The sequence below is a fragment of the Aphelocoma coerulescens genome, chromosome 3 (assembly GCF_041296385.1).
Source record: "Aphelocoma coerulescens isolate FSJ_1873_10779 chromosome 3, UR_Acoe_1.0, whole genome shotgun sequence".
Lineage (NCBI taxonomy): Eukaryota > Metazoa > Chordata > Aves > Passeriformes > Corvidae > Aphelocoma > Aphelocoma coerulescens.
In genome coordinates, this window is record NC_091016.1 from 106,579,425 (window position 1) to 106,605,620 (window position 26,196).

The 26,196-nt window shown below is 35.0% G+C and overlaps 1 protein-coding gene across 3 annotated transcripts in view; it reads right to left on the reverse strand.

Moving 5' to 3' along the window:
- Positions 1–8,592: 8,592 nt before the first annotated feature.
- Positions 8,593–26,196, reverse strand: part of PXDN (peroxidasin) — a 90,637-nt gene continuing 73,033 nt past the window's right edge. For all 3 annotated transcript variants that reach the window (XM_069011513.1, XM_069011512.1, XM_069011516.1), the window contains 5 exons: positions 24,048–24,256; positions 15,805–15,925; positions 13,192–13,324; positions 12,175–12,288; positions 8,593–11,530 (listed from right to left, as the gene is read on the reverse strand). In XM_069011513.1, coding sequence (XP_068867614.1) covers positions 11,408–11,530; positions 12,175–12,288; positions 13,192–13,324; positions 15,805–15,925; positions 24,048–24,256 — 700 coding nt within the window. In that variant the 3' untranslated portion in view covers positions 8,593–11,407. The remainder of the gene's footprint in view (positions 11,531–12,174; positions 12,289–13,191; positions 13,325–15,804; positions 15,926–24,047; positions 24,257–26,196) is intronic.

Below are 26,196 nucleotides of genomic sequence, written 5' to 3' on the forward strand. Positions count from 1 at the left end.
TGTTCACTGCTAAGCATATTCTTTTATCATATAGCCTATTTTTAGTTTCTTAACTGTCATGGTGCATTATATTAATATCCAACATCATGTCTTCCTCTGACCATAATTTTAGTGGTAATTCTCAAAAAGTAGCTGTCTTCAGACAGATTTCTACTCACTAGAAAAATACTATGTTGATTGTGTGTCTACCACTGTAGACAGTAAATTCTGTCAACAGCATCTAGATAACTACAAATGGTTGTTCTTCCTACTAGGAGTATATATAAATACAAATTTACTTTTCATGTTAAGAAATCAAGCAGTTATTGGTCACTCAGAAAATTTGCCACAGGGTAACAAGATCACTGGTGATTATCATATAAATCTTTTAGTAAAAACATCCATGCAAACTAGATAAGGAATTCGAAGACAGACAGACAGTATTGGTATATCTAAGAAATACTTTGCTTGATTCTACCTATGCACAACTTTTTACAGGGAAATCTCTAATTGAAATTCTTAAATGGAATTAAAGCTTCCTTCTTTTGGAGGAAGGGAATGAAAATATAATTCATGCTAAAAAGATATACCTATCTTCAGTCAGAAGAATTTTAATTCAGCTGTGAAATTAGCCCACCTCTCTTCCTTCATTAGATACACTTATGAAAGGGGCATCTCTACAACTTTATCAAGAAGTCTTGATGAAGAACTTGGAAGAAACAAACTTGTTGTTGAGGACGATTGAACACTGCATGGCTGCAGAAGCTGTAGTGTTTTGAGAAAGTAGAAGCACATCTTGTCTGATTCCATGTTTGCCTGGGAAAATTTAAGGAAAGGAAAGATGCCAACAGGATGTGAAAACAACATTTTCAGATGAATTTAGGATGAAGATTGTCTGAGAAGATCAGAAATTCTAATGGAAGGTGGAATTTAAGACTCATCCAACATCTCAGAAAATTAAACTGATGAAAACCTATTTCTATCTGCTAGCAGAGACAATATGCTTGTCTGTGCCTTGTCTGATGATGATTTCTAGTTCACTGGGGTTCAGTGAAATTCTGGGATGTTCTATAATTGCTTTCAAACTATATTAACTGGCATTTTTCCTTCCGTTTAGTTTCAGATGGGTAATCTGATGTTCAAGTGATTTGAGGATTTATTTTTAAGGGCCTAGGCTGACAGGAATTAAATATGCGCAAGTATGATCTCACTAATTCTTCACATGCCTAACTCCATCTACATGAGAGGAAGGAAGAAAGGACAGGGAACTCTAAATCTCCACTACAGAGCAGCTGGTAGGAAATGACAGGCCCTGCAAGGCCATTATCAGCCACTCCCAGCCCTGGAAAACTTCTGTCATAATCAGATCATCTAAGAGTCAGCTCCCACTTCTGGTTAAAAGTTCATGGAGGTGTTGTACATGGTAGATTTGTCTTCCTTTGATCAACCAAACTCTTACTCAAAATAAAGGCAAAGATCACCAAAATGAAAAACAAACAGGGAAAGGAAGTAACACATAAGAAGGAACAACAGTAAGCTTTCTATGAGACACAACAGGCCACCAGTGAGCTTTGGAGATTTTAAAAGACTTTAAGAGGCCTCCATTATTATGTCTTTCTCACAGATGGGGGACTTAAATATTGAGAGCATAATTAATGCCTGAGCATGCCAAAAGCTAACCCAAGAACAAAACCAACCTGTTTCTTATCTTCAAGACCATCCTGCCTTCAATCAATTGTTCCAAATCTAGCCACACAATAGTTAGATGTTTTTCCCTCTGTCTACCTTGATCCAGAATATTTTTTATGATCAAGATGTCAAATAGTATCAATGTAGAATCCATCAACTCTGGAGACAGGAGGGTGAGCATCTCCATTAGCCAAGTGTCCTCTCCAATGTGTTTAAGAGGAAAACCTCCTCCTAAATTCCATTTAACTGCTTAGGCTGACTCACAGCTTGACTGTAAGAGCTGAAAACCATTTTCTTCATTTCTTATTCTAGTTTGGGCAACTAATTCTACCTCTGACATTTACTTTTTAAAAAACATTTTATTTTAATTCAATCATGTATGTAAAACACATTAAAAAAAAAGGATATATTGTGCAGACTGTAGAGTACTCCCAAACAGTTCATTTCCACTTCTCAGTACACAGGTCTCTGTTGCCTTCAGGTCAGAGAAACAGAATTGTAATAGGAAATAGAAACTCCAGTTAATGAAAAGCAACTAATATATGGATAAATACATAAAAAATAACTATTAATATCAGATACTAGGAACAAGACTCCTAATCAGGATAATACTATGTGCTGGTTTTGGCTGGAGTAGAGTTAATTTTCTTCCCAGTGGGTGGTATGGGGCTGTGTTTTGGATTTGTGCTGAACACAGGGTTGATAATATAGAGATGTTTTGGCTATTGCTGAGCAGGGCTTGCACAGAGACAGAGCCTTTTCTGCTTTCCATGCTGCCACACTGGTGAGGAGGCTGGGGGTGAATGGGAGCTTGGGAGGAGACACAGCCAGGACAGGTGATCCAGACTGACTGAAGGCGTATTCCAAACCATACAACATCATGCTCAGTATATCAAGTGGGGGGAGGAAGGAAGAAGAGGGAACGTTTGTCTTCTCAAGTCATCATTGTGTGCGATGGGGCCCTGCTCTCCTGGAGATGGAAGAACACCTTCCTGATGTTGGGAACCAGTGAATTCATTCTTTGTTTTGCTTTGCTTTCCCTATTAAACTGTCTTTATCTCAACACATAAGTTTTCTAGCTTTTTTTCTAGTTTTTAGCCTTCTGACCCTCTCCCTGAACCCCCTGGAGGGGGAGTGAGTAAGAGGCTGAGTGGGGCTTGGTTGCTGGATGGGGTGAAACCATGACATCCTGTCATGATAAAATCATTAGCAAAGGAGTATACAATTTATACACAGTAATTGCAACTTATTACCTAAACCCACCTGCTTTGAATACTGTGGGTAGTTCTTACATGGTGGTATTCTTTTCACAAAGAACAGGACTTTCTAGATGATGAGGAGTGATTCAGCATTTACATAAAGCAGGTATTATGCATTTAGATACGCTGCAAGTCTTGAAAATGAACGATTTAATATATATTTATTTTTGTGCATCCTGAACTCACTTTTGGGTAAATTTTACCATGGAGTGAACAAATTAATGTCTTCAGGTTGCTTCAGGGATTATTCCACACTCTGAAGAATTGAATAGGGTAGCTCAATGTTCAATGGCCATTTTTCTCCTCCCAAAATTGCATTCTATTTAAACCACCTCAAAAAATCTCTTCCTTCCATTTTTCCAAACATTTCTTTCAAAATAATTGTGAATTGTTGCCATGTTTGGACACTTCATGATGGTTATTTGGCAAAAGGTCTGTCAACTCCCTTAAGAAACCAGTCCCCAAGGGACCATAAATGCTGGTTTTCTCTTACATCCATCCCCTTTGACAGAACACTTTAGCAAGGATTTTGGATCACTTGTTTAGGTACAGGGTCACCAGTGTCATGCAATAGAGAGTCATGTGGACTATAGAGGTCACTAGATAGGCATAAGAAATATATGCAATATATTAGAAATAAATACACATACTTAGAAATAATACACATAATCACTACAGTCACAGAAGACTTTAACTCATATTAATATATTTCATAATTAAAAGAAAATATATGTAATAAAGGAATACCATTTTCAGTGGACATTTCCTTCCTGCCTACAGCTGGAAATTCATGTATTCTGTATAGATATTTTAACTAATTGGCTCTCAAGTTTACAAGACAAAAGGGAAGGCAATCTCTGATTGCCAGAGGTTTTATTCAGGGCCCAAGAAAGAAAAGTATTCATGTAAGTCATGGTCCTGTGCATGCTTCCTTGGTGTGCTGTGCCAAGACTGATGTAACAGGCTTTGGGAATCTTCACTGAAGACCCGAATGTGCTGAGATCTGAGATAGCAGCCATCATCCTGACAGTCTGGCAAGCTGTCTAGAAGAATTCTCTGAATCTGCTGGGAGAGTTAAAGTATCCTCTGAAGAGTGAAAGATTTCCTGATATCTGGCCTAAATCACAAAAGTTAGTTTTTACATGGATTCCAATTTCCTTTGTAGCTAGCACTCACAAGGATGGACCTTGTGTAATAAAAACTACCTAGAAAACAAAATTTAAAAATATTTTCTAGGATAATATCACCAAGCTTTTTATTGGTATCCTGTAAAAGGAATTCATTTAGTGAAATCTTGTCTTTAAATTGTAGTCACGTATTATCCCTGGCAATCTTATTAGGGAAGATTTCTAGAAACTGCTTCCCTAAAACCATACCTTATTAAGAACTTAAATTGTAAGTACTTAAATTTTCTATAATCCCATAGGAAGATTAAGGTGATGATTTTAAAACAGCTGAAATGAGCTGGCACAGTCACTGGCATCAGGTTTCTTCAGACCAGACTTAGTACTACTAGAATCTTGTTTACTTTGCAAGCACCTGTGAAAATAAAACTGTAACATTTTCTGTGAAAGTCTGGGATTAACAGTCTAGTTTGTATTTAGTAATAAGCAGTCAACTATTCAAGATTTGGTTTACAAAATAACTGTGTCATTGTTGTGGCATTTCCATTTTCTTCGGTTCTGTCCCTTTTATATTTACTATTTAAAGTAGTAATTAATTTTAAAAATACCATTTAAGCAACTTTTCTATGCATAAATATTCTAATAGTCAAAATAATAAATATTAAGGATTTTAAGATGGCCATAGTTAAATACTGCTAATGTGAATGCTTCTACAAGACAGGTGAGATGGTTTGCAGTGTTTCTAGTGGAGAAGAAAAATCATGACCAGTAATTCAGCACAGAATGGAGACATACTGCTTTGTAATAGCTTGTAAACAAGTGATGCCACAAAACCCACCAAGACTGGTACTTACTTGCAGTGTTAGTCTCAACAGAGACACCAAGGCTTGAATGAACTCAGGTCTTCATCTGTGTCTGAGTAATTTTCCAGAGCTGTGGTGGAGTTCAGAGGCGCTGGGAAGTTCTCACATCTGCCAACCACAGCTGTTCTGCAGGCCAAGGCATTTTATTTTCCAGTGGTGCAAATCCAGCACTAAAATATGCAAAATTCCTGACCACAGCTATAGCTTCATGTAGCCCAAACTCTTTAAACTTCTAATATAAACAGTTTCCCCAGCCATATTTTTCTGCTCTTTCATAAGTGTGGGCTATTCTTGTTTTAATCTAATTTAAATTAGAGACAGAACTAAGGTCTGCAACACAGGGAAGCTGAAAGGGAAAGGAGAGACAAGATTATCACTAGGAACACACAACCTGCACTCTGTGTTACTACAGTGTCAATCCTAACTTTCTATCAAAGGCTCTCTCTTGTACCTTTAAATAGTGCATCAAGAGTGAAGCAAACAGCAGCAGATATGGGGAATAAAAAATCCAGAGACCATCACCAGCTTTTTTTTGTTTGTGAACATCTTCTCACCACAGAAGGGAAGCAGCAGCTCAGCCTTCATTTGTTTTTCCTTAGTTTCTTATTCTCTCACACTTATTCTCTCAAGTGTGGTCAGTCATACTTGGCTAATTACTGCTACAAAGAATCTACAAGATGGACTCACCTGTAGCTGCATCAGGACATCTATACCAGATTAAATAACTTGAAACCTTAACTAAATTACTTCCTATAAAGAAAATTAAAACAATGACTGATAAATCTGGCTTACTTTCTAGACTATTTATCTGCTTAGAGTAACATAATTAAATGCAAAATCATTCATGGAGGAATAAAGAATGCAACTCCTGCTAAAAAAATTCAGGCCTATAAAATAGCTAAAAGCATCTCCAAGAGCTGGCTGAACATGAATACTTGGTGTCCTTTAGTTAATCTTAAACTGCAAATGGCACCCATCTAAACCTTGTAGTTTTCAAATTAAAAAAAAGAAGGCTGAGCTATTTTAAAAGTGAAACTATGGGTTGGGATGAGCAGTTCAGTAGCAGAATACAAAACTATTGCAGGCTGAATTTTTTTTGTGAGAGTAAGTAACCTCCTATTACAGTTTAAATTATGGTGGTGCAAAAGTAACATTTTAAAATTTTTCATCAAGACAGGAAGTCTTTTTAGGTCACTATTCAAACACAAGATAGCGTTTTCGTGTAAGAAACTCTGGACGAATTGAGTTTTTTAGACAAGGCAACAGTGGCTTCTTGGGGCTTTAAAAGTCTTAATCTAAAGCAATAGGTAGGACCTATGCCCCTTTTTATCACCTCCAATGTGCAAAATCCTTGAACTCAAAAAAGTAAGGTGATGTTTTCTGATATATATCTGCAGATCAAATAAAAAATACTAGCTGCTTGTGAGGTAGGATTTGGGGTATCAATAGCGTTCCACCACAGAAAAAAAAAAAAAAAAAGAACATAAGATGAAGGTTTTAAAATCTACATTAACATTTGCCTGTAGCAGAAACAAGCTGTCCTTTTCTGACTGCAAGGCACCGATTGTTTGTTATTGCATGAATTGATTGTTGATATAAAAGAAAACCAAAGTAATCCCACAGCAAAATTATATACTCTCAATATAAGAGAATAGCTTGGCAACATGTAAGCCTGTATGCATTCATGCCAAGACATTTCAGATAGAAGAAAACATTTATTACACTTCTACAATGTCTCCAGTCTGCTGCAATACCTTCAAGAGAGCTACTTCCACAAAGCCTAATTTAAAAAAAAAACCTTTTCCATGACAGCATTTGAATTTTTAAATAAAAATGTAGATTGCTAAACAACTGATTTTCACCCAGAGGTAGAGAAAATCATTGATTAAAACAGCTTGAGTATTCTGTCAGCAGCTGGAATTGCTCTCTATACATGAAAGTTGTCACTCTTACCTCTCAGGTGTAACAAGAAGATGTCTTTCTACAAAAAGAGTGACCTAGGAAAGAGCAAGCTCTCAGTTTGGTGTCTCCCAGCAAAGTTCCATGGAAGTGTGAAATCTGTGTTACTGAAATCCATAACTAACAGTGCCAAATCTGTCACCCAAGCCCAGGAACCCCAGTATTGCCCCAATACCCCTTTGGGCAATGTTTTTAACTGGCTGACTCTGAGTCCTCCTCCGAAGCATTTCATTCAGGCCTCTCTTGTCCTTGTTCACCAGACAGGACCTGCCATTCTGGGTCAGGCTGATGATTTGCTCCAATAACCTTCAGTCCTGGGTTCATATTTAAGTCCCTTAGCTGTGAAAGCAGGCAGGACAGGAGAAAAGAAAAAATTTAAAACAAAGATCTTCATTGCAAGAGAGGCAATTCCTCAGAGTGGAGGTAGGGGACTAAAAGCATGCCTTACTATCACTAGTAGCTAGCTCAATAAATGGTAAAATTGCTTCCCAGTGCCTCAGGACTCTCTATTGCAGTCTAGTATATGTGTTGCTTTGGTATAATTAATCTGTTCATATATTCCTAATGAATTTTTCCATCTACCTGAAAAAATTCAGAGGCCTTGGCGAAATCTTTCCTTTTTTCTACCTGCCAAAACAAAGCAACAGTTTATTTCCTTTTCTCTGGACAATTCCTAATTACTTTAATTTCCCCCTCTGGACACCTTTTTCTTGCTTATCTCTACGAAAAGAGACATGAAGCACTTTGCCATTTCAATTCTTGGAATGGCTGCACATCAGATTAACCACTTACAGCATCTCATAAAGATATAAGTAGATAATGAGATTTGTTTTGGCAACTCAGCACATGACTTGTGAGAATGTAAAATTGTATCGAGGGAGGCATCAGAAAGACACAAACGTCTTTACCGAATGCAACAATTAAGTTTATTCCTTTCTTGCAAGAATTGCTGTTCTATTTCTGAATCTGAAGAGATACTCAATTCAGAGCTTTTCAGCTAAGCACAGCTAGCCAGATCTTCTTGTCACTTAGACATATCTGAGCTGTACTGTGCTCCATCTGTTAGCAGGCTGTAATGCTTAAGCCCCATGAAAGGACCATTCATAACACTGCCAGCTGGATGGCAAATACATCAGGCCCAAAAGAAAAGGAGAAGGATGCTGGAGGTGCAGAGGCTTCCTTGCTATGTCATAGCAGGGTAAGTGGGGAAAAAAAAGAAAGTAAAGGAACTATGTAATGAAAGGCAGGACTTGAGGAAATGGCATGAAGCTGAGTCAGGGAGGTTTAGGATGGGTATCAGAAAAAGGTTCTTCACCCAGAGGGTGGCTGGGCACTGGAACAGGCTCCCCAGGGAGCCTAACAGAGTTCAAGAAGTGTTTGGACAATGCCCTTGGGCACATGGTGTGACTCTTGGGAATGCAGGACCAGGAACTGGGCTCAGTGATCCTTGTGGGTGCCTTCTAACTCAGCTGAGTATATGGTTCTGTGAACTAAGCAGCCAGGACAATTGCAAAACAACAGTCTGATATTCTTAGTATGTCTGCTTTAAAATATGCTATTAAACAACAATGTTGCCTTTTCATGACTCAATACAATCTCCTGATTAGGTACATCATAATGCAACAGCTGGTCAGGACAGTATTAGTATCTAGCAATTTATCAAAGCCTATTTTTTGGAACTTCAGCAAATAATCCAAAAAATACACGTACAAGAAGAAATTACTTGAAATTTACTTGGAAATGTGGCCCATTTTATTTTAACTGAAAAGCATTCATTATACAGTGCAAACAGTTCTTTGGTAAATTTACTGATTAAAATAACAACAACGATGACTTTGTTTTAGGTAACATTAAAAAAAGAAAATAAATATGTAAAATTTGCATCATATTACAGCAATATTCTCACAATGGATACTGAGGAAATGGTCATCTAGCCATTGGCCACTGTTTTAGAAATGTTAAAATCAACATTGATTCTAGAGATACTGCAATAAAACTGAACTAGTACAATCCATGACTGATTACATTTTAGACTGTGGATAAAGACCTGGTTTTCCTGATTTATAAGCAGATGGATGGTGGAAAATAACTCAATATTACACTTATTACACTTGTTTAAGCATATCCAGACTCCTAAGCCCATTTTATATACCATATGAATAAACAGTGAACAATGAAGAAAACCTCCCACTTTACTCTGGAGGCTGGAGAAAAGGAACAATCAGATATAAGGTACTATTTTACAATGTATAAATGGAAACTCTCTTCTCCTATAAGCGGAAATCTTGAGAAAGTTTATTTAATGCAAACTTGAAAAGGAAGAATGCAAGTAGTAATCAGTTGGATGTACTACTGCCACCTTTAACTGGACAGTTAAGTTACATTTGGTTTAGCTCTGCAACCCTTCCTCTTTGAGGAATTTCTGCTATAGGTCAATGGGAGTTCCATCTGAGTTGGAATTACAGGACGAGACATGTGGTTTGGACTCTCAACAAAAGTCAACAAAATACCAGAGTATCAAAGAAATACAAGAATGACAGTTTTTAGGAACCATATGATACTCAGTCATGCTCGCCACACACAATTTCTAGAAGTATTAACAAAGAATATTACATAAAACATTGTATATAAAATCAATTAAAATATTCTCAAAAATATAAATTGCAATTCCATGTGTACCACACACCTTTAACACAGCACTCACATGTACATATTGCTTCCACCATAGCACGAAACAAAGTTTCTGTATTAAGCTTTAAAGTTACACAAAAGTTTGAATGTGTGTCATGGTAATAGTTTATCAAATTAGAAATTATTAATGTTAGTAGAGAAATTATGTGCCAAAATATGATAGTGGATTTCATACTGCTGTGCTAGGTTAGTTATTAGATAGGTATTTGTTCTACCATGCAATAATTAAGTACTCAGTCTGTTTGCATAATCTGAAATGTTTAACATGTGAAGGTTTAATTTTGTGCAGATTTATTTGATACCCCAATCTCTGTCCCTTGAATTTGAATGCTTAAACTCAGAAGTCAGTGAATTATGCAGCTAGCTCTGGTTCTAGCTAGTCCTGATTTAGGACTAAAGGACAGAGCAATAACCTCTAGCAAATTAAGTATTCAGGGAAACAATTAATTCTGAATAAACACAAAAAAAGCTGTAAAATGAGGTATGATAGTTGTCCTTCACTCAACATTATTCCTGGTCAAAAATATGCAGTTTGCATTCTAAAAAGTACATAACTTTGAAATGCTAGTGTAGACATATATTCTATAATGTTCAAGATTTAAATGGGAGATGAAGTCCACTGGCAGACCATTTTTAACACAAATGACAAAAATATTGAGGTAAAAATATATATTCATTAGATGAAACTGGAAAAAAAAATAAAAATCAAATACCTTATCAGAAAAAGTAGTCAATCCACAATTAATCATGCTGCTTGATTTTGATTTTTCTTTTTTTCAACAGTGCCACAATATAATCAGGAACATATGTCTATTCGCAATATGTACAATGAATCAGTAGGAATCTTTGTATACAAAATGGCATGTGACATCTTTTCACATTTTCAAAACAGGGCCATACAATTACAAGAGCTGATCTGAGATCAAGAGAAGCATGCTTTAAAACTGACCTGGATGGTTATGTTACAAAGATTTAAAATAAATGAAACAAACAAACAAAAAAATGTTGTCAAGTAATTACGTATGTTTTGACGAAAAGGATTATGTTAATTTTTAAGATCAAATGCTACTCTGTCATGCATGTTTCCCTAGAATGAGGAACACTGTCAATTACATCTATAATACACATTCAGTTGCTTTTTCTTTCTTCCAATTACAGTTATTTATATGTCCTAACTAATTCTAGCTTTTTTTGCTTTGAAAATTTTGATTTATTTTGCTCCTTGAATTAAGGAAAGGATGTTGAAAGGTGTCAAGTAGCTTTGTTTATTTCTGTGCTGGTCCAGACCCAGCAGTGATAGTGTGATTTAACAGAATTTCCATGCATTGATGTTTGCAGAAACTGGCCTGCTGTGACATTGCTACAGGCACAGTGACCTTGTGTTTTCCTTTTCCTGGCATTTTACTAAATAACAGCAAAGAGCTAAGTATCAACACAGACTGGTACTAGAAAGGGACGGTAAACTTTTAATGTTGCTAAGTAAAGACAGGAAACAAAGTGTTTATTTCAGAGTAAATCCTAAACCCAGTCATTTTGGGTACCGAAAACTACCTGACAGTGTTCTTTTAAAGTAGCACCAGTTTGAGTTTCTCTAACCTGAGAAGTATAACACACAATTAACTTTGACCTGTTTGCTGTTTTCCCTTTTGTTAAGTTTTGCATTGTGATTTACCTTCATGGGCAGAAAATAAAATGATACATTATGTTATACTGTTACAGCACCATTAGAATATTGTAAATCTTGGTTTCCTGCTGTTGTTAGGACTGTAGTTACCTGTTTTTGCCATCAGCAGGCACTGATATGATTTGAGGAGTATGCACCCTAAATTCTTAAAAAGGAGACTTATGGCTTCTTTTTATTAGTATTTTGTTGCAAGCAGACTGGACAGCAATCTCCTTTTCCCTTCACAGGTGCTTTGCAGTCAGCTGGCGGGCATGATTCTACAAAACAGGTAATCTGACCAACCTGTGCCAGGAGAAAAAATAACAGAACAAAAACATACTTAGCTACATATTCCAAACAAGAAATACATTTTTTTATGTTATTGCAGAACATATTCTCATTCATTCTCTGTAAGAACCTGACTAATACTATAACCCCACATAGTTTGTTTCAATATCAACTTACTTTGAGAAGGTTAAGGCACTGTCTGTATTACCACATATTTTTGATAAAGCAGAAAATATGCTTTTGTCTAACATTCAGGTGAGACTGGGGTACCAAGCGCTAACATATTTTTTACTACCTTTTAAAAATTTTCTCTCTGATAGAAGAAAATTACAATCTAACACTAAGTCAGATGAACTTTTATTGATTTTTATGCATTTTTTTGGACTTCTTCATTAAGCATCTTGCTTTGCAGTTAATTTCTCCCATTTAGCTTTACATAAATGAAAATAGAAATATAATAAAAATAGATAATGGCTGGATTGAAAAACAATGTCCAGGGCAGGAATATCTGAATAATATAATTTTCTGTACAAAATAACTGAAGATCCATAAAAAGAAATTTGCAAGTATTACACAGAAATTAGCAGGCACAAAACTGGAACTGCTGGTTTAGAAGCAGAATTATAATTCTATCTCAAAGTGAATTTCCACATACTTACTTTGCATTCACACAAAGTACAAGGGTCCCTTTTCCAGGTTTCATTGCTGGAATATGATTTACCCTCTTCATCAGTGCAATCAGAATTACTGAGGCGTGATTCAAGTTTTTTTATCTGAAAACATTTAAAAAAGTAAAGTAACTGAATCAAAGAAAGGTTTTTATTTGTGTAAAGTATTCTATCTTTTCCCTTACGCTACATGCTATATAATCCTTGTTATACTTGTTTGGGTTTTTCTTCTCACTACTTAGTTTTTATAATGCTAAAAGATTAAAAACAGGTAAAACATATGGAGATAGTCTTTCAAAAGAAGGCTAACAGAAAATACATCTTTCCTACCATTGGAATATTCACCTAGAGCATACAAAGATTAAAAACCTACATGTTTCATGTACAGAAAAACAAATTTAAACTGTCAAAAATGTTTTGGAAAGGAGGTGAGTTTTAAATTTTTTTTTAAATACCTTAATTTAAAATATTTACTTGAATTTTTTATTAACTTCTGTATGGTGTACATTTTAAAAATGGGATTCCACTATGGCTGAATAGAGTTTACCTGCAAACATTGTGAAGTCTTCTCTAAGTGATCTAGATCTTACCTATGTTTACAGCTGTAGTCTGGCATATTACTTCTTATGAAGTCTACATTTTAATCATTGCTTTACACAGATTGTATAAGTTTCAAATGGTAAAAAAGATGTTATTAAAACAACACACAAATTTTTAGAGAAAGATCAATTCTGTGTTTAGTATACAATGGTTACACAAGGCTTCAGGTTCAAAAGTCAAGAGGATCCAGCTGTAGAATATTTCAGTATGATTTCAAAAGAACACAGAAATCAAGAATAATAACACACAGTGTTCTGTGTTGGTTTTTGTTTGAGATATTATGTGGTGGGTTTTGTCTGCAGGGGATGTCTAAATATTAAAAATGTAAGACACATGTTAGGAAAACATTATTAATTAAATCTACAATTAGACTTGATAGACTAGAATTAGTTCATGATAGCATCTTACCTGATTTCTGAGGCTTGAAATAGTTTTTTGCATTTCCAAAACAAATTCTTTGAAGTCATTCACTGCAGGTACATTTCTGTTTTCATTAGATGCTGATGTGGCATTACGGAAATATTTACTCTGTTTCACAGAACTAAAACAAATGAATGCCATGAATGCCAAGTCAGGATATTCATCTAACTCATTTTTATTTGGCTAGATATTCTAGGACACTTAACAAAAGTGTAAAAAAAGAGCAACCAACAAACGTAGGAACAATATGAACCACAGCAGCACACAAGACCAGCTGGTGCTGAAGACAGACTCAGGACAGGTGAGCTCTAGATTGCTGTGACTATCACTAGCAACAGAGAATTTCTTATACTTAGAAACTTATGTATTTCATGCAGGGCTACACACAAAGTTGTCACCAGTGACACTATAGAGCACCACCTTAAATTCACCCCTGAGCCTCCAGTATGAAAGCAGACTAAAGGGAAAGAGTCTTAAAAAGTGTTCCTTCTGATATGAAATTCACATTTCACATTCTGAACCATATTGTTCCTCTACAGGCTTGTTAGCAGAACATGTATTTTAAGAAATATGACTTTAAAAAGGAGAAAGTTTGGTTTCATAAATAAATGAGAAGTACTTCTAGATACGCATATTTTTTACTAACATTTGCCATCAATACTGCTTATGATACACAAAAGCTAAAGTCTTTTGTCTGCAGTACTTTCTTGTTGACATCTCATAACGGATATATAACACTAAATTGTGTTAATCAATTCAATCTGTTGATGAGGAAGAGTAACAAAAGGAACTGTCCATAACTAACAATATATTATCTGGCACCATTTGAAAAAACATGCATTCAAAAGCATAGATAACACTAATTTTAATTAATATCCTTGAATCTATTACTATTTTGCAGATCCTTGAATCTATTAATAATTCCAGGCATTACTATTTTGTTAACATGTCATCTCCAGTGCTAAGGGATACTCAAAGAATGAACTGGCAAAAAATTCTCATATATCAGGGCTCAGGATTTATAATCTTTCTGCATAAATTAAAACAGCACTTACTGGCAGGGGTTCAAGCTACTGAGTTTCCCATAGTTTTTCATCTAAATTAGAGAAAAAGAACTCTAAACAACATAACATGCACAAGTTCTAGTAAACCAGCTGCTATTGCATAACAAAAGATTTAATCTTCCCCACCTGTTCAAGTTACTGAAAATCGAAGCTAAAAAAAAAAAGGAGGAAAAAACCCTTCTCACCACAAATGCAATTAAAATAGAACACTGAGCATGAGAGCTGATGGGAACATTCAGTGACTGAAGTTGTTTTAGTTTTACGCTACAAATGAAGTATTGTACATCTACTATTTTGTATTCCTAATTAGCAATTGGACTGAAACACAGTAATTTCTGAAACACAGTCAAACAAGCTTGTACTTAGATGTAAGCATTTTTTTTTCTTGCTTTCATTTTTATTTAATTTAACACCTTTTACAGTTTTAGAACTATGGGACTAGCATCCTTAAAAAGTGAATTGCTGTTCTGTAAATTTTTCTAGCAGTTCACTTGTAAAGACAGACAAAACATCCTTCTTCAAGGATTACCTCAAAGGAACCTACCTTTTCATGTCATCTATAAGCCAGCTTATACTTAGCTGCTGTCTTCTCTTGTCTAAAATCCTAAGCACCTAAAGGATTTTTTATTTCAGGCCAGATTCCTCTCAAATAAGTGAAATATAATCATGGTGTTTCTTCAGGTACTGTAACACCTCCAGAGTATTTGAAATTGCTGAAATACATTTAGCTCTTTATGTATCTGTCTAGATGCTTTCCTTGCTGGAGTGGGTAAACTCTACTTCGTCATCATCATCACTCAGAGAGTTTTATTTGTTAAAAAAATGCATGCTGAATAGAAAGAGCTATAATTCAAATGTTTCAAATTTGTTCATCAAGAAATGGTCTGAGCAGAACTCATTTCATGTCACTAACTCATACATAAGTTTTTATTCCCTGGAAAGGGCAGGGACCCTGTGCAGCTGATAATTTGTGACTGAAACTGTGATTTACTTCCTTGCTGTATTTTGAGGATTAGGTTGTTATAAACAATATTATTAGCACTGCTGTTCTCCATTCCTGCTCTGAGTATTTTGGTACCAGAAGTAATCCTTACCGTTACCATAAATTTTTATGCAAGTGAAATCAACACTTGGTATCCTCCTATTTCTACAGGAGAATCTAGAAGCTCCGAAAAGGAGCTATAGAAAAGGAAATAGAAATAATTTAGATTAATTTAGTTACTGCAGGCACTGTAGGTATGTGGCATTTCAAATCCCCAAATTACGCTTCATTAATGTTTTTTTTTTCACGAAAACTGCAGGAAGAACAAAAGTACTATACTTATACTACTCACAAAGAGTTTTAAACTAATTTGAGCTTGAAAAAAGTGGTTTATTTTTGTAGATATGTAGAAGTGTCAGAATAAAATACATCAATCATAAACTTGAGAAAGCAGACACTGGAAAAAAAGTGGTATGTGCTTACAAAGAAATGATTCAGTTCCATTCCATTTTGAAAGCAAATGCTTTTTTATAATTCTTAAAAAAAAATTCTCACCTTACTGTTTTGGACATTTTCATTTTCTTCAGGGGCTTGTCCTCCCGAAAGCTATAGTCAAGAGAACGTCTCCCCCGAAAGTGATATGAAAATGCATTAAACTGTCCTCTGGTTCTACAGTCTGAAAATGGACAAGAAATTACACATAAACAGTATATTTCAGCAGTTACAGTATTAATATGGTTTTGCAATGTTTTCTGAATTTAAAGGCAAGTCATACATTCAGTCTGATCCCTCTGGAATGGGTTCATTCAATTCATTGGCAGATGAACATGTCTCAGTGATAGAACATTTAAGGAAATTAGATGCAGAGAATGTGATTCCCTGCAGACCAGCTTTTTAGTATGAAACAAAGGAATAAATACTATTTTAACAAACCTATATAGTGCTACTTTAACTATTCTTTCCACTTCTGAAATTTTCACTCTCTTGGCTTTTAATTATTTTCTCTTTTTCAAAAGGGGCAACCCCATATGAAGAAAAACAAAGACAGAAAAACCACTCTGTGGGTTCCTCATCTATTCCAGGCATTATTATTTGCTATTTTTGGCATCTGAAAGAGAATTTTTAATTAAATTCCAAATTTGCAGACATGCTTTATAGGTTGACAAGTCCTATTTCCAAATCTGAGGAATTTGAAGGTATCACCAGACACTAAAACTCTTTCCACCACAGAGTAAAAATCTCAAGCCTGAGACTGACCTAAAACAGAAGTCTCCTAAGATCCTAAGAGGACATCTTGACAGGATGAAGTATGTCTCTCTTCCAGTTCACTTTATTTAGCCTTCCAAACATAGTGAGCATTTGGACAGAGTCCCATTTAAAAAAGAAAAGGAAAACAAAATAAAACTACAAACAGCACTTGACAGAGGAGACAATGAGAAAATAGAAGTTCTGTCATTTCTCTTAACAGAAGCTTTAAAGCTAAAAGTTATAATGGGCTAAGATGAAGCAGGAACAAGCTGCATGATCAACTGCTAGAAGCGGAGCCTGCTAAAACAGAAGGGAAAGCCTAAATACAGGATGCCACACATTTCTCACCTAAGTCTGGTATTAACAGAATGAGCCATGAAAGAAACTGAACACAGGAAGGAGTCATTTTCCATAATGTTTCTCTTAATTTTCACCAAAACAAATCAGGAAGTCAATAGCATTTATAAAGTATTTTTTCTGGAATTTAGATTGAATACCCAAAGTATCAACAAAAATTACTGCAAAAGTTTCAAGTCTATAAACAATGCTGAAATGAGCAACTAGAGAAACAAATGTAAGGTTGCTCTGATTACATGAAATTAGGTATCTTGGACTACTTTTAATTGTGTTGGACTTTTAGTTAAATTACAATATCACAATTTCCCTGTTAGGAAAGACTTAAGTTTGGCTTAATGGCTTAATATCATTTAGGACACAGAAAAAGGATGACTGACCGAAAAAAAATTCTGAGATCAAAAACAGTATCTACAGATCATTCTTGAACACAAGTTATCCACAGTTCCCCTTCCCTTTTCTTTCCTTGGGGTTTGTCCCATTCTTTAATAAATGTATTACTTTCCTCCTATAATAAGAGCACCCACCAAAGAATTATATGGCATTTACTGCCAGCATATTGTTCATTTTTCATGTGTGTTCTGCTGTTTCCCACATATCTCCTTGCTGTCCACTGAGAAAGTGAACTCTCAGATGGGAAAAGACCAAAGTGTCTGTAAGAAGCTTGGCATGAAGGCATTTTTGAACACCCTTAGACACTTCTATATTTAGGTGAGAAAAAGGATCACACTGAAGGGTTCCTGAAGAAAGAACTAATTTTGGTCAGAGGAATTTTTCTCTTAAAGCAATGTGTTGCTTAAAGTTTTCCTGAGTATCACAAAACCTCTAGTTTCTCTTGGAAGCAATATGTGAAAGGTTTCTGCAATCCTCCTTTGTTCAATAACTGCTATGGTCATCTTGCATAATAGAGGGGTTTTTTTGGTACAATAACACAATGGCCCATTGTTTTTTTTATTCCTAGGCTGTTTCTTAGAAACAAAGGTCTGAAATCAAGGTTTCATCACCTTAGACTGGTAAATATGAGAACCATATGTCCAGTGACAGCTTTAAGTACACAGATCTGACTTTCTGTGTTTTTTTTAAAACTCAAATGTGTCAACTTGCCAAATTAACAGCTCTTGTTCTTGGTTTCTATTTCAGGTACAACAGGGAGGAATGTCACGGCTGAGAGGTGCAGGACAAAATGCTTTAGCTTCCAGAAAGCCTAAATCTAAATCAAGAAATTTATTCTCTCTTTTTTTTTTTTTTTTTAATTATTTTTAATGAAGAATACTTTACCAGTAGCAGTAAATAAGAAAAATTAGCCTGAAATTCTGCTTTTTTTCAGCCTAACTGAAGTGTCCCAAAATTAACTACACCCATTCCAATTAATTTTCTTAAGAAAAAGTGAATGTTTGAAAGCAACCTAAGAATTCTTTTTCTCTATGGACAGTTTTTCTTCCAGAAGTTAGCTATTGTTACACTGCAAGTGTCAAGCTGATCCATTTACAGAATCCCACAGCACCACAGAATCATTTATGTTGGAAAAGATCCCTGATATCATCAGATTCAACCTTTGACCAAGCACCACCTTGTCAACTAGATCATGGCACTAAGTGCCACATCCAGCCATTTCTTGAACATTTCCAGGAAAGATGACTCCACCTCCCTGGGCAGCCTGTTCCAATGTACAACAACCCTTTCCATAAAGAAATTGGTATTTCCATTTGTATATGGAAGCCATGTCCATATCTTCTGAAAATCCCGTTTCTCACAAGGTTTTAAAAAATGCAACTATAATGTAAATTGGATAATAAAATACCTGACAGAGAATTATTGAGCACTCTTAATTCTCTATGAATCACTCCTCAAAATCTAGTCCATGGAGAATTAATCTAATGGTAGATTAAAACAACTTGAAAGACTGAGGAAATGTGAAGCAAAGCACATATATCTATTTGATACTAGTTTGATTCTCTGAGATCTATTGTAGTGAATTAGGTTGCTCTTACTGTAAGCATTTGTATTAAGAACTTGTAGACATGCCAGTGGGAGCAATAAAAGGGTGGAGAAACACTGAAAATATCTAATGTAAAAAGATATTTTTGAGTCGATGTTTTCACAAAGCTGCTACATAAAAATTGCACAACATAGGGAAATGACTTTTCACACAAAATGAAGCTCTAACTCAAAATAGCTGGTTTTGTTATTGCCAAAGTGGGCCACAACCCTTCAGGTTGCACTGCATCTATTCATTTGTTCTATTGAATAAGACTTTCTAACAAAAGATAAATTAAACACCACCAAAAATGTAATGTGGTGGTCTAAAATCCAACAGGAATCTGCTCAGATCAGAACAGATGTATTTTGTATAAAGATTACTTAAACATCTGAAAAGAAAAAGGTATAGAAGGTAGAAGATGAAGTAACAACCCAGACTGTCATCTGCCAGCTGATATACTGGGGAATTTTAAGAATAAAGATGTTTCCTGGAGTTGATCTCAAAGCTGACAGACTGAGCTTCAAGATCCGTCTGCTGTCAGAATGAGAAGGTTCAGATGTTGTTGGGAAAGCAAATGTCCAATTTGTTAATATATAGCTAATGATAGACAAAGGACATTAAAAACATATCATACTTTTGTGATCTGAATAGGTCTTGGATGGTCTGCAAGTAGATTCAGGAGAAACATCAGGTTCTTGACACCAAACCAAAGCAAATCCAACCTCTCCAGTGGAAAAATTAAATAGGACTAGTTGGAGGATTTTGAAAATCAAAAACATGCAGCTTTTGGAATATAAATCAATAAGAAAAAGTAATTTCAGACAGACTGAAAATCCATGGAAATTTTTAAAATAAAGACCCTAAGGACTGTTCTGCCCACTAGACTGTGGAGTGAACAGTGTCTTAGAAAAGCAACAAAGTAGACAGGAAAGAAGTAAATCTTCCAGCTGCCTTGACTTGTAGAAAACACTGAGATACTTCAATTAGGAGGATTTCCTACCTGTGTTAATTTTACAGTCAATGAACACTGACATAAGTCAAGATTGCAGCCTGACTGTCCTCTAGATATATCTCTATATTGCCAGCAGTGGGACTTAGACAGATCTAGCAACTCATTCAGGAGTTTGAATTTAAACAAAATGACTGAAGCCGATTGTTCCCCTGTTGCTTTTCACCAGGGATGGCAACTACTGGCATGAAACTCCTGGTAGCAAAGACAAAGCAATGTCATACATTAAGTCTCCTTATTTCATGTTTATGAATGTAGAATTGTAGTTCACAGATCACAGATACCTGAGAAAGATAAAATATTTTTGGTTTGGATGAAATACAAATAAAAATGTTGATTGTCTCAATAAAATTTGTAATCATGCAAAAATACTGGGCTATATTAAATGTACTTCCATTCAAAGATAAAAAGGATGCAATCCTTAAAATTATAGACCCTGGAACTTTATTTTAGTAGCCTGGTGTAGACTGAATTGTTATTAAGCTAACAGCCACGGTCCTTAAATGTAAATTTAGATGTAAAAAGATACATTTGAATGTAGAAAGCAAAAATATATGACCTGACCACGGCAAACAAGTTATGTGTAAAGAGAAAACCTTTTCAGGCATAAATCACATCATTTTGGTATTTTGAGTACTTTGAAATTGTTCTTGGTGAACAATTTGCTTTGTCAAAAAAGAACTTCCAGTCTGACAAAAAGAGTTCTGCTAACATTTTAAAATGTTATTTCCTCTGTATTCCACAGAATTTAGTGTTTAGCCCAGTGCTGTTTAGTATTTTCATTGAAGATTAAAGGGCATAATGAGAAGTACCTAATAAGAGATTAATGTTGTCAGTAAAGAAGCAATAGACAGCATAGTCATTCCTCTGGTCTTAAAATACAGGAGTTCATAAATATAGATCCAGTCTACTGAAAGACCATGTATAAAAGCATTCAGATTGAGAACTCTTCTAATGAAATTCAGTGGGATTTAAATATGTCTGATCATAATTTGTATAAGGCTGTATTCCTGAATTAAACAAACAAACAAACAGAACAATATCTGACAGAGGAGATATGCTGTTTGCTAACTGAGAAACAGTTAAAAGAAATCTTCCGAAATAATTTTACACTTATTAGGATGATTTGTATCTTATCTGAATCACTTCCTCCAAGGTCATTGTCTATTGTCCTCCTGGGTCCATGTGAAAACCTCATGGGTTTTGACATAAAACAAAAGGTTAAAGAAATTTTTTATTTCAACTTACAAGAAAAACCTCCAAACCAAAACAAACCAAGCGTGAAACTTTCAAAGACTCACATTTGAGTAATCATGAAAGCTTACACTGATTACTTAAAAAAAACAAATTCAAGATACACTTTTTGCAGTAGAAAGCCTGAAATAAAGCACCAAAAGTGTCTTGTTTGGAAAATGTGAAGCTTGAGTGCTCTTTGCCCAAATAAAGAGCTGCAGCAAATCCAGCAATAACCCATCATCTCTGACAAGACAAAGAAAGTGAAGGAAAGCAGAAGAAAACTGGTGTACTTCAGTGAAACTCCTACTTTTTGCCATCATAAACTAGTAATTCTGTTGTATGATTTGCCAACTGAATTTAAAGTTAACCTGGTTTTGTTATTATAAAGAGGAATAATGCTTTGCTTTGCAAGAAGTAAATACTTGCTTCACTCAAAACATCTACAAGGCAGATTTTTGTAACTAAGAAATTTTTCTATTGTTCATATGGAAAAGTATTTTGACTTTTAACAAAACAGGAAGGACAACAAAACCAGACATGTTTTTAACTGGGCTGAAACAGCTGAACACATGGGTAACTTATGAAACATGCATAAAGTACAGAGAGCAGTATTCTGTACTTGAAATTTTAACTTAGGATAATTTTAATTATAAAATCATTAGAAGCAGTTTGAACGTGGAGAAGGGTTTCATTTTTTTTCTTTTAAATAATAACCAGTAACAAATTAAAAAAAAAAAAACCTTCACAATGTATTCAACTCAAAGTAAATACTGTTCCTGAGTGTATGCCCCCACCTCAGAGGAGTGGTGGCCACAGAAGGTAAGAAATTTTTTACATCAGTTGCTTAAACTGAATTCCTGCAGAAAACGTCACAGTCATTCATCCATGCAAGAAAGCAGTTCAAGCCATGCGTACTTCGCTTTTTCTTCATTAATCCCTGCAAGGCTTCAGGAGTTCAGAAAAAGGGGATAGAGATAGGCTTTTTTTTTTAACTGGTAATTATTTACCCTTTCTTTTGCTTGGCAGTAGTCTAACTGTACTGCATCCAGTGGTACTCTCTGGTAGCAACTTTCTTGAATGAAAATACAAGCTGGGTTGTTGAACACAAGAATACTAAAGACTTTCCAAAGATAACATCTGTTCTAAAAGGACCAGGTGATAACATAACATTTCAAGAATCAACACGTAATTTCTCAGAACAGCCTTACTATTATTTCAAATCAATATAAAAATGCATTTGTGAAACTGTCTGTCAAGCTTCATGAACCACGGCAAAGTGAATTTACCTTGAACTGGCAGAATGTGCTTTATTTATGGTAAAGCATTTAAAGAGTAATAATTGATTTTCTCACAATGTTTCTGGCATATGTCAGGGAATTTTTTAATGGATTCTGGAAATTACAATGTGTCAATCATATCTAGCTTTTCATAAGCTATTATCATTAATTTGGGAATGGCAAAACTGCTAAACATTGTTTAAAAAAACCAAATAACCTACAAAAAAACCCCACAAAGCTGTAAAAATTAGAGTAAGGCCTGAAAGATTTTGTATATGGGGGATATTGTACAAGATCCTATTGAAATTTAAAGTATTTATTTCTGCTAGTCTCACACAGATAACTGACATTTTGAACAGAGTCTTCCAAGAAAGAATTTTCTTAGAGAGTGATTTTTTTTTTAGACTTGTTTACTGGACAAGACAATTAAGTAATCAGTTTAAAAGCTAAGTTATGCAGTAACTTTGAATAGTAAATCTCAGTCTATTTTTTTAATTGCTAATGATATCAGAGTGTGTTCTCACGGTACAATCACAGCACTTAAAATCCTTCCTCAGTATTTACTGTATCTGTAGCAGCCTGAAGAGATATCTTCCATCAGTTCAACTTTTGCCTCCTGCTTTAAATTCTGAGCCATATCACAAAAGAACTTTGTCATCGTGGACAATTACATCTTACCATAAGAGTTAAATAGCCAAGACACTAGTGGAAGATTGTGACTTCTCTCAAAAATGCAATCCACCAGTTCTTTATTCATGCATATCTTTCAACAGAATATTAAATAGCCTACTCAGCAGTAGTAAACTCAAGAGAATCAGCAATAGAAAAGATGAAGAACACAGATCTGGATACCTTTCATCAGCAAATCTACAACATATTAGTATTGAAATATATCAGGGAAATAATAAGATTCTAATAATTATCAACCAATACTACCATTATCCTCTCAAATAAGAGCAAGGCTTTTCATACTAGTAATTTGTTTGACAGCAATTTCTCAATAGTCAGAGTTCAAGAGAAAAGTTCCCAAAATTTCTGAGTATACTTTTACAGCCTGGGCATGTCATTGAATTTTGTCCAAAGAAAATGGTAACAACATTGTCAGGGAGATCTCAATAAGAAGAGGTCATTGTGATGTTCTCTGAAGCATTTTGTTGTTGATGCTACTGAAAATCATTCTGCATGATCCAGAAGATTCTCTTGGGAATGGATTCTAACTATGTTACAGCTGCAGTGAATTCTGATGTGATGGTGGCTGAAGAGAGGCCACACAGAAAATCTGTGAGACAGAAGCCAACATACAGGCCACCAAGCAGTGTCCTGTGCTTCATGCAGCTAAGCAAATCCTATTTCAGGAGAAAAATAGCTTATTTCTCAGGAAAAAAAAATCACCCCATGCTCCTAACTTTTGAAGGAGATGGCAATGAACAATATTTATCCACAAAAGAAAGAAAACAAGTAAACAATTATCTACACCATGCAATGCTCAAATCTATGCTATTTTTTACAGTGTTTATTTAATATAAAATATGGAATGATTTCCCACTTAACAGGGGCTATGCTTCAGATTAGAATTTGTAACATCTTAACAAAACCCAAAACCCAAAATATAGTAAAATATCTTCTTAAAATAAAATAGACGCTTAACAAACTGCACACACATCATTGCCCCCAAATCCACCTCTGTACAGACCTTCACAGCAATCTTGCCACATCCTGAGGTCCAATTTAGGAATATCTTCACAGCTACTATATCCATGTGGGAATTCAGCCACCTTAAAGACATCATGTTGTACCCTGGTTATGTTGTCACCATTGTCACATAAAACTCTGGCAAGAGATGTCTGCTTGATCTGAGTGAGCTGAGCAGGTGTGAACACACCCGGGTTTTCATACCATAACCTGTAATCTCACAGAAAAGACAAGTTTGCTAGTGAAAAAAACAAGAGGCAGTTTCTCAAAGATATCTCAATACTGTGTTCAGAATGAAATGAATTATCTCATAAATCCTGTTCTCAACTTTGCATTGTATCAAGGGACTGATCCAAATGCAAAAATGTAAGTTCCTAGTGTCACTTCAGCATTAGGTGGTGTTATGCTCACACTCTGAAAAGGATGAAATCTTCAAGAAATTCTTTGATTTCTCTTCTAGTCTCATTTCAATGTCTTGGGCATCTCTGGACATGTAAAATGGCACCAGACCACCAAGTTAAGGGATCTTTTAATGAAGAAACTTAAACGACCATGATTTCTTTCTGTAGGCAACTTTCCTGTGGTTATGAAAATATTTTGATGGAATTGCTGAGATTAGAAGAATGGTTAATCTCTACCCAGTTTACTGTCAAGATAAGTGAGATGATTTAATTTACTAATGATTTTTTTTCTGTTAAACTATTTTTATGACTATACTGATTCAGGGACTTTCTAATACATGCTCAGTTAATCCATTATATTCAAGAAGGAAACACTATGGTTTCAAACAGTTCATTTTTCATACATAAAGGGCTAAAATTCTGTTATTAATAGAAAATATAAATAATACATTACTATAAAAAGCAAGCTTCACATGGAAAAGAAAATTTCTTAAGTTACTGTCCAGAATTTGAAAACATTTTACACCATTCTAACACATGAGAACTGCTCACTGTGACATTGCTTCTGTCTCCCAAAGCTGTATCAATACTGATATTTTTCCCCACATATTTTAAACAAAACAAAACATAACAAAAATAGGAGACTCTTTAAACTTTATGAGAAATCAAAACCAGTCTTAGAGTAACCTTAGAAGAATGGTCAACAAATTTAATTTTACCTATTTAGTGTATCATTTTCATAAAGTACTGGACAGTGGCCAGTGAATTTCCAAGTACTAGAATCAGATTCTCAAATTTCCATCTTGACATGAAGTTAGGCTCCCTTCAAATATCACTCCTTTTTCATGCACAGACACATTTGCTTGGCATGGTGTTACCAGCTTTGATCCTCTGCCCACTGAAAAGGCTTTTCAAAGAAGTGAGAGTTGCTTTCATAATGCCTAATAATATTTTACTATTTGCTGGCATGTTGCTTCCAAATATTTGTGTTTCTTGGACAGCTGAATCCCATTTCCTAAGTATTCAATGTTTGCCTATAGTTTCTAAATGTTGTTTCAGAAAATAAAAAAAAAACCAAAAACATAACAAAACAGGAAAAAGTGCTTCTGCTGAAAAAATGCAAACAGATACAAAGAAAGAGCAGTATAGATTGTTGTGACACAAATAGTTACTTGTCACCAGTAAGCTGGGGCTCATACTGCATATATTTCTTCTCCTTTTACTCTCTCTGCCTCCAGGCCCTAGAGCTGTATGCTTCACAGATTAATTTTTAAACATATTTTATGTAAAAAAGTTTGGGGGTTCTTTCAAAAAGCATACAAAAAGGTTTGGGTTATTGACTACAAAAATAAAAAAACCTTTATATAACTTAATTCAAGAAAATAACATTAAATAAAGTGAATCAAATCTAATTTCCTAATTCTTCCTCTGTTTTTCTTTCATTAGGATGGAATTAATCAGCCTAAGTCTTTGTACTCTCATGCCATAAAAAGAACAGGATTCTAGGCCACAAATTATGTTAAAATGAGGGAAACCTTGATTTTCAGATGCTGAACAAGTGCGCTGAAAGTGTGCAAAGGAGATCTGGCTGCTGTGACAAGAGAAATGACTATTGTCTTCTTTCAGGTACTCTAAAAACTGAAAATGAGAAATTGCTTACAATGTGCATATAAAATAATTTAAAAACAATTATCAAATTGTGTTCTTTGGATTAACCTGTTTGCTTTTAACACTTTTTTGGTGCACAGA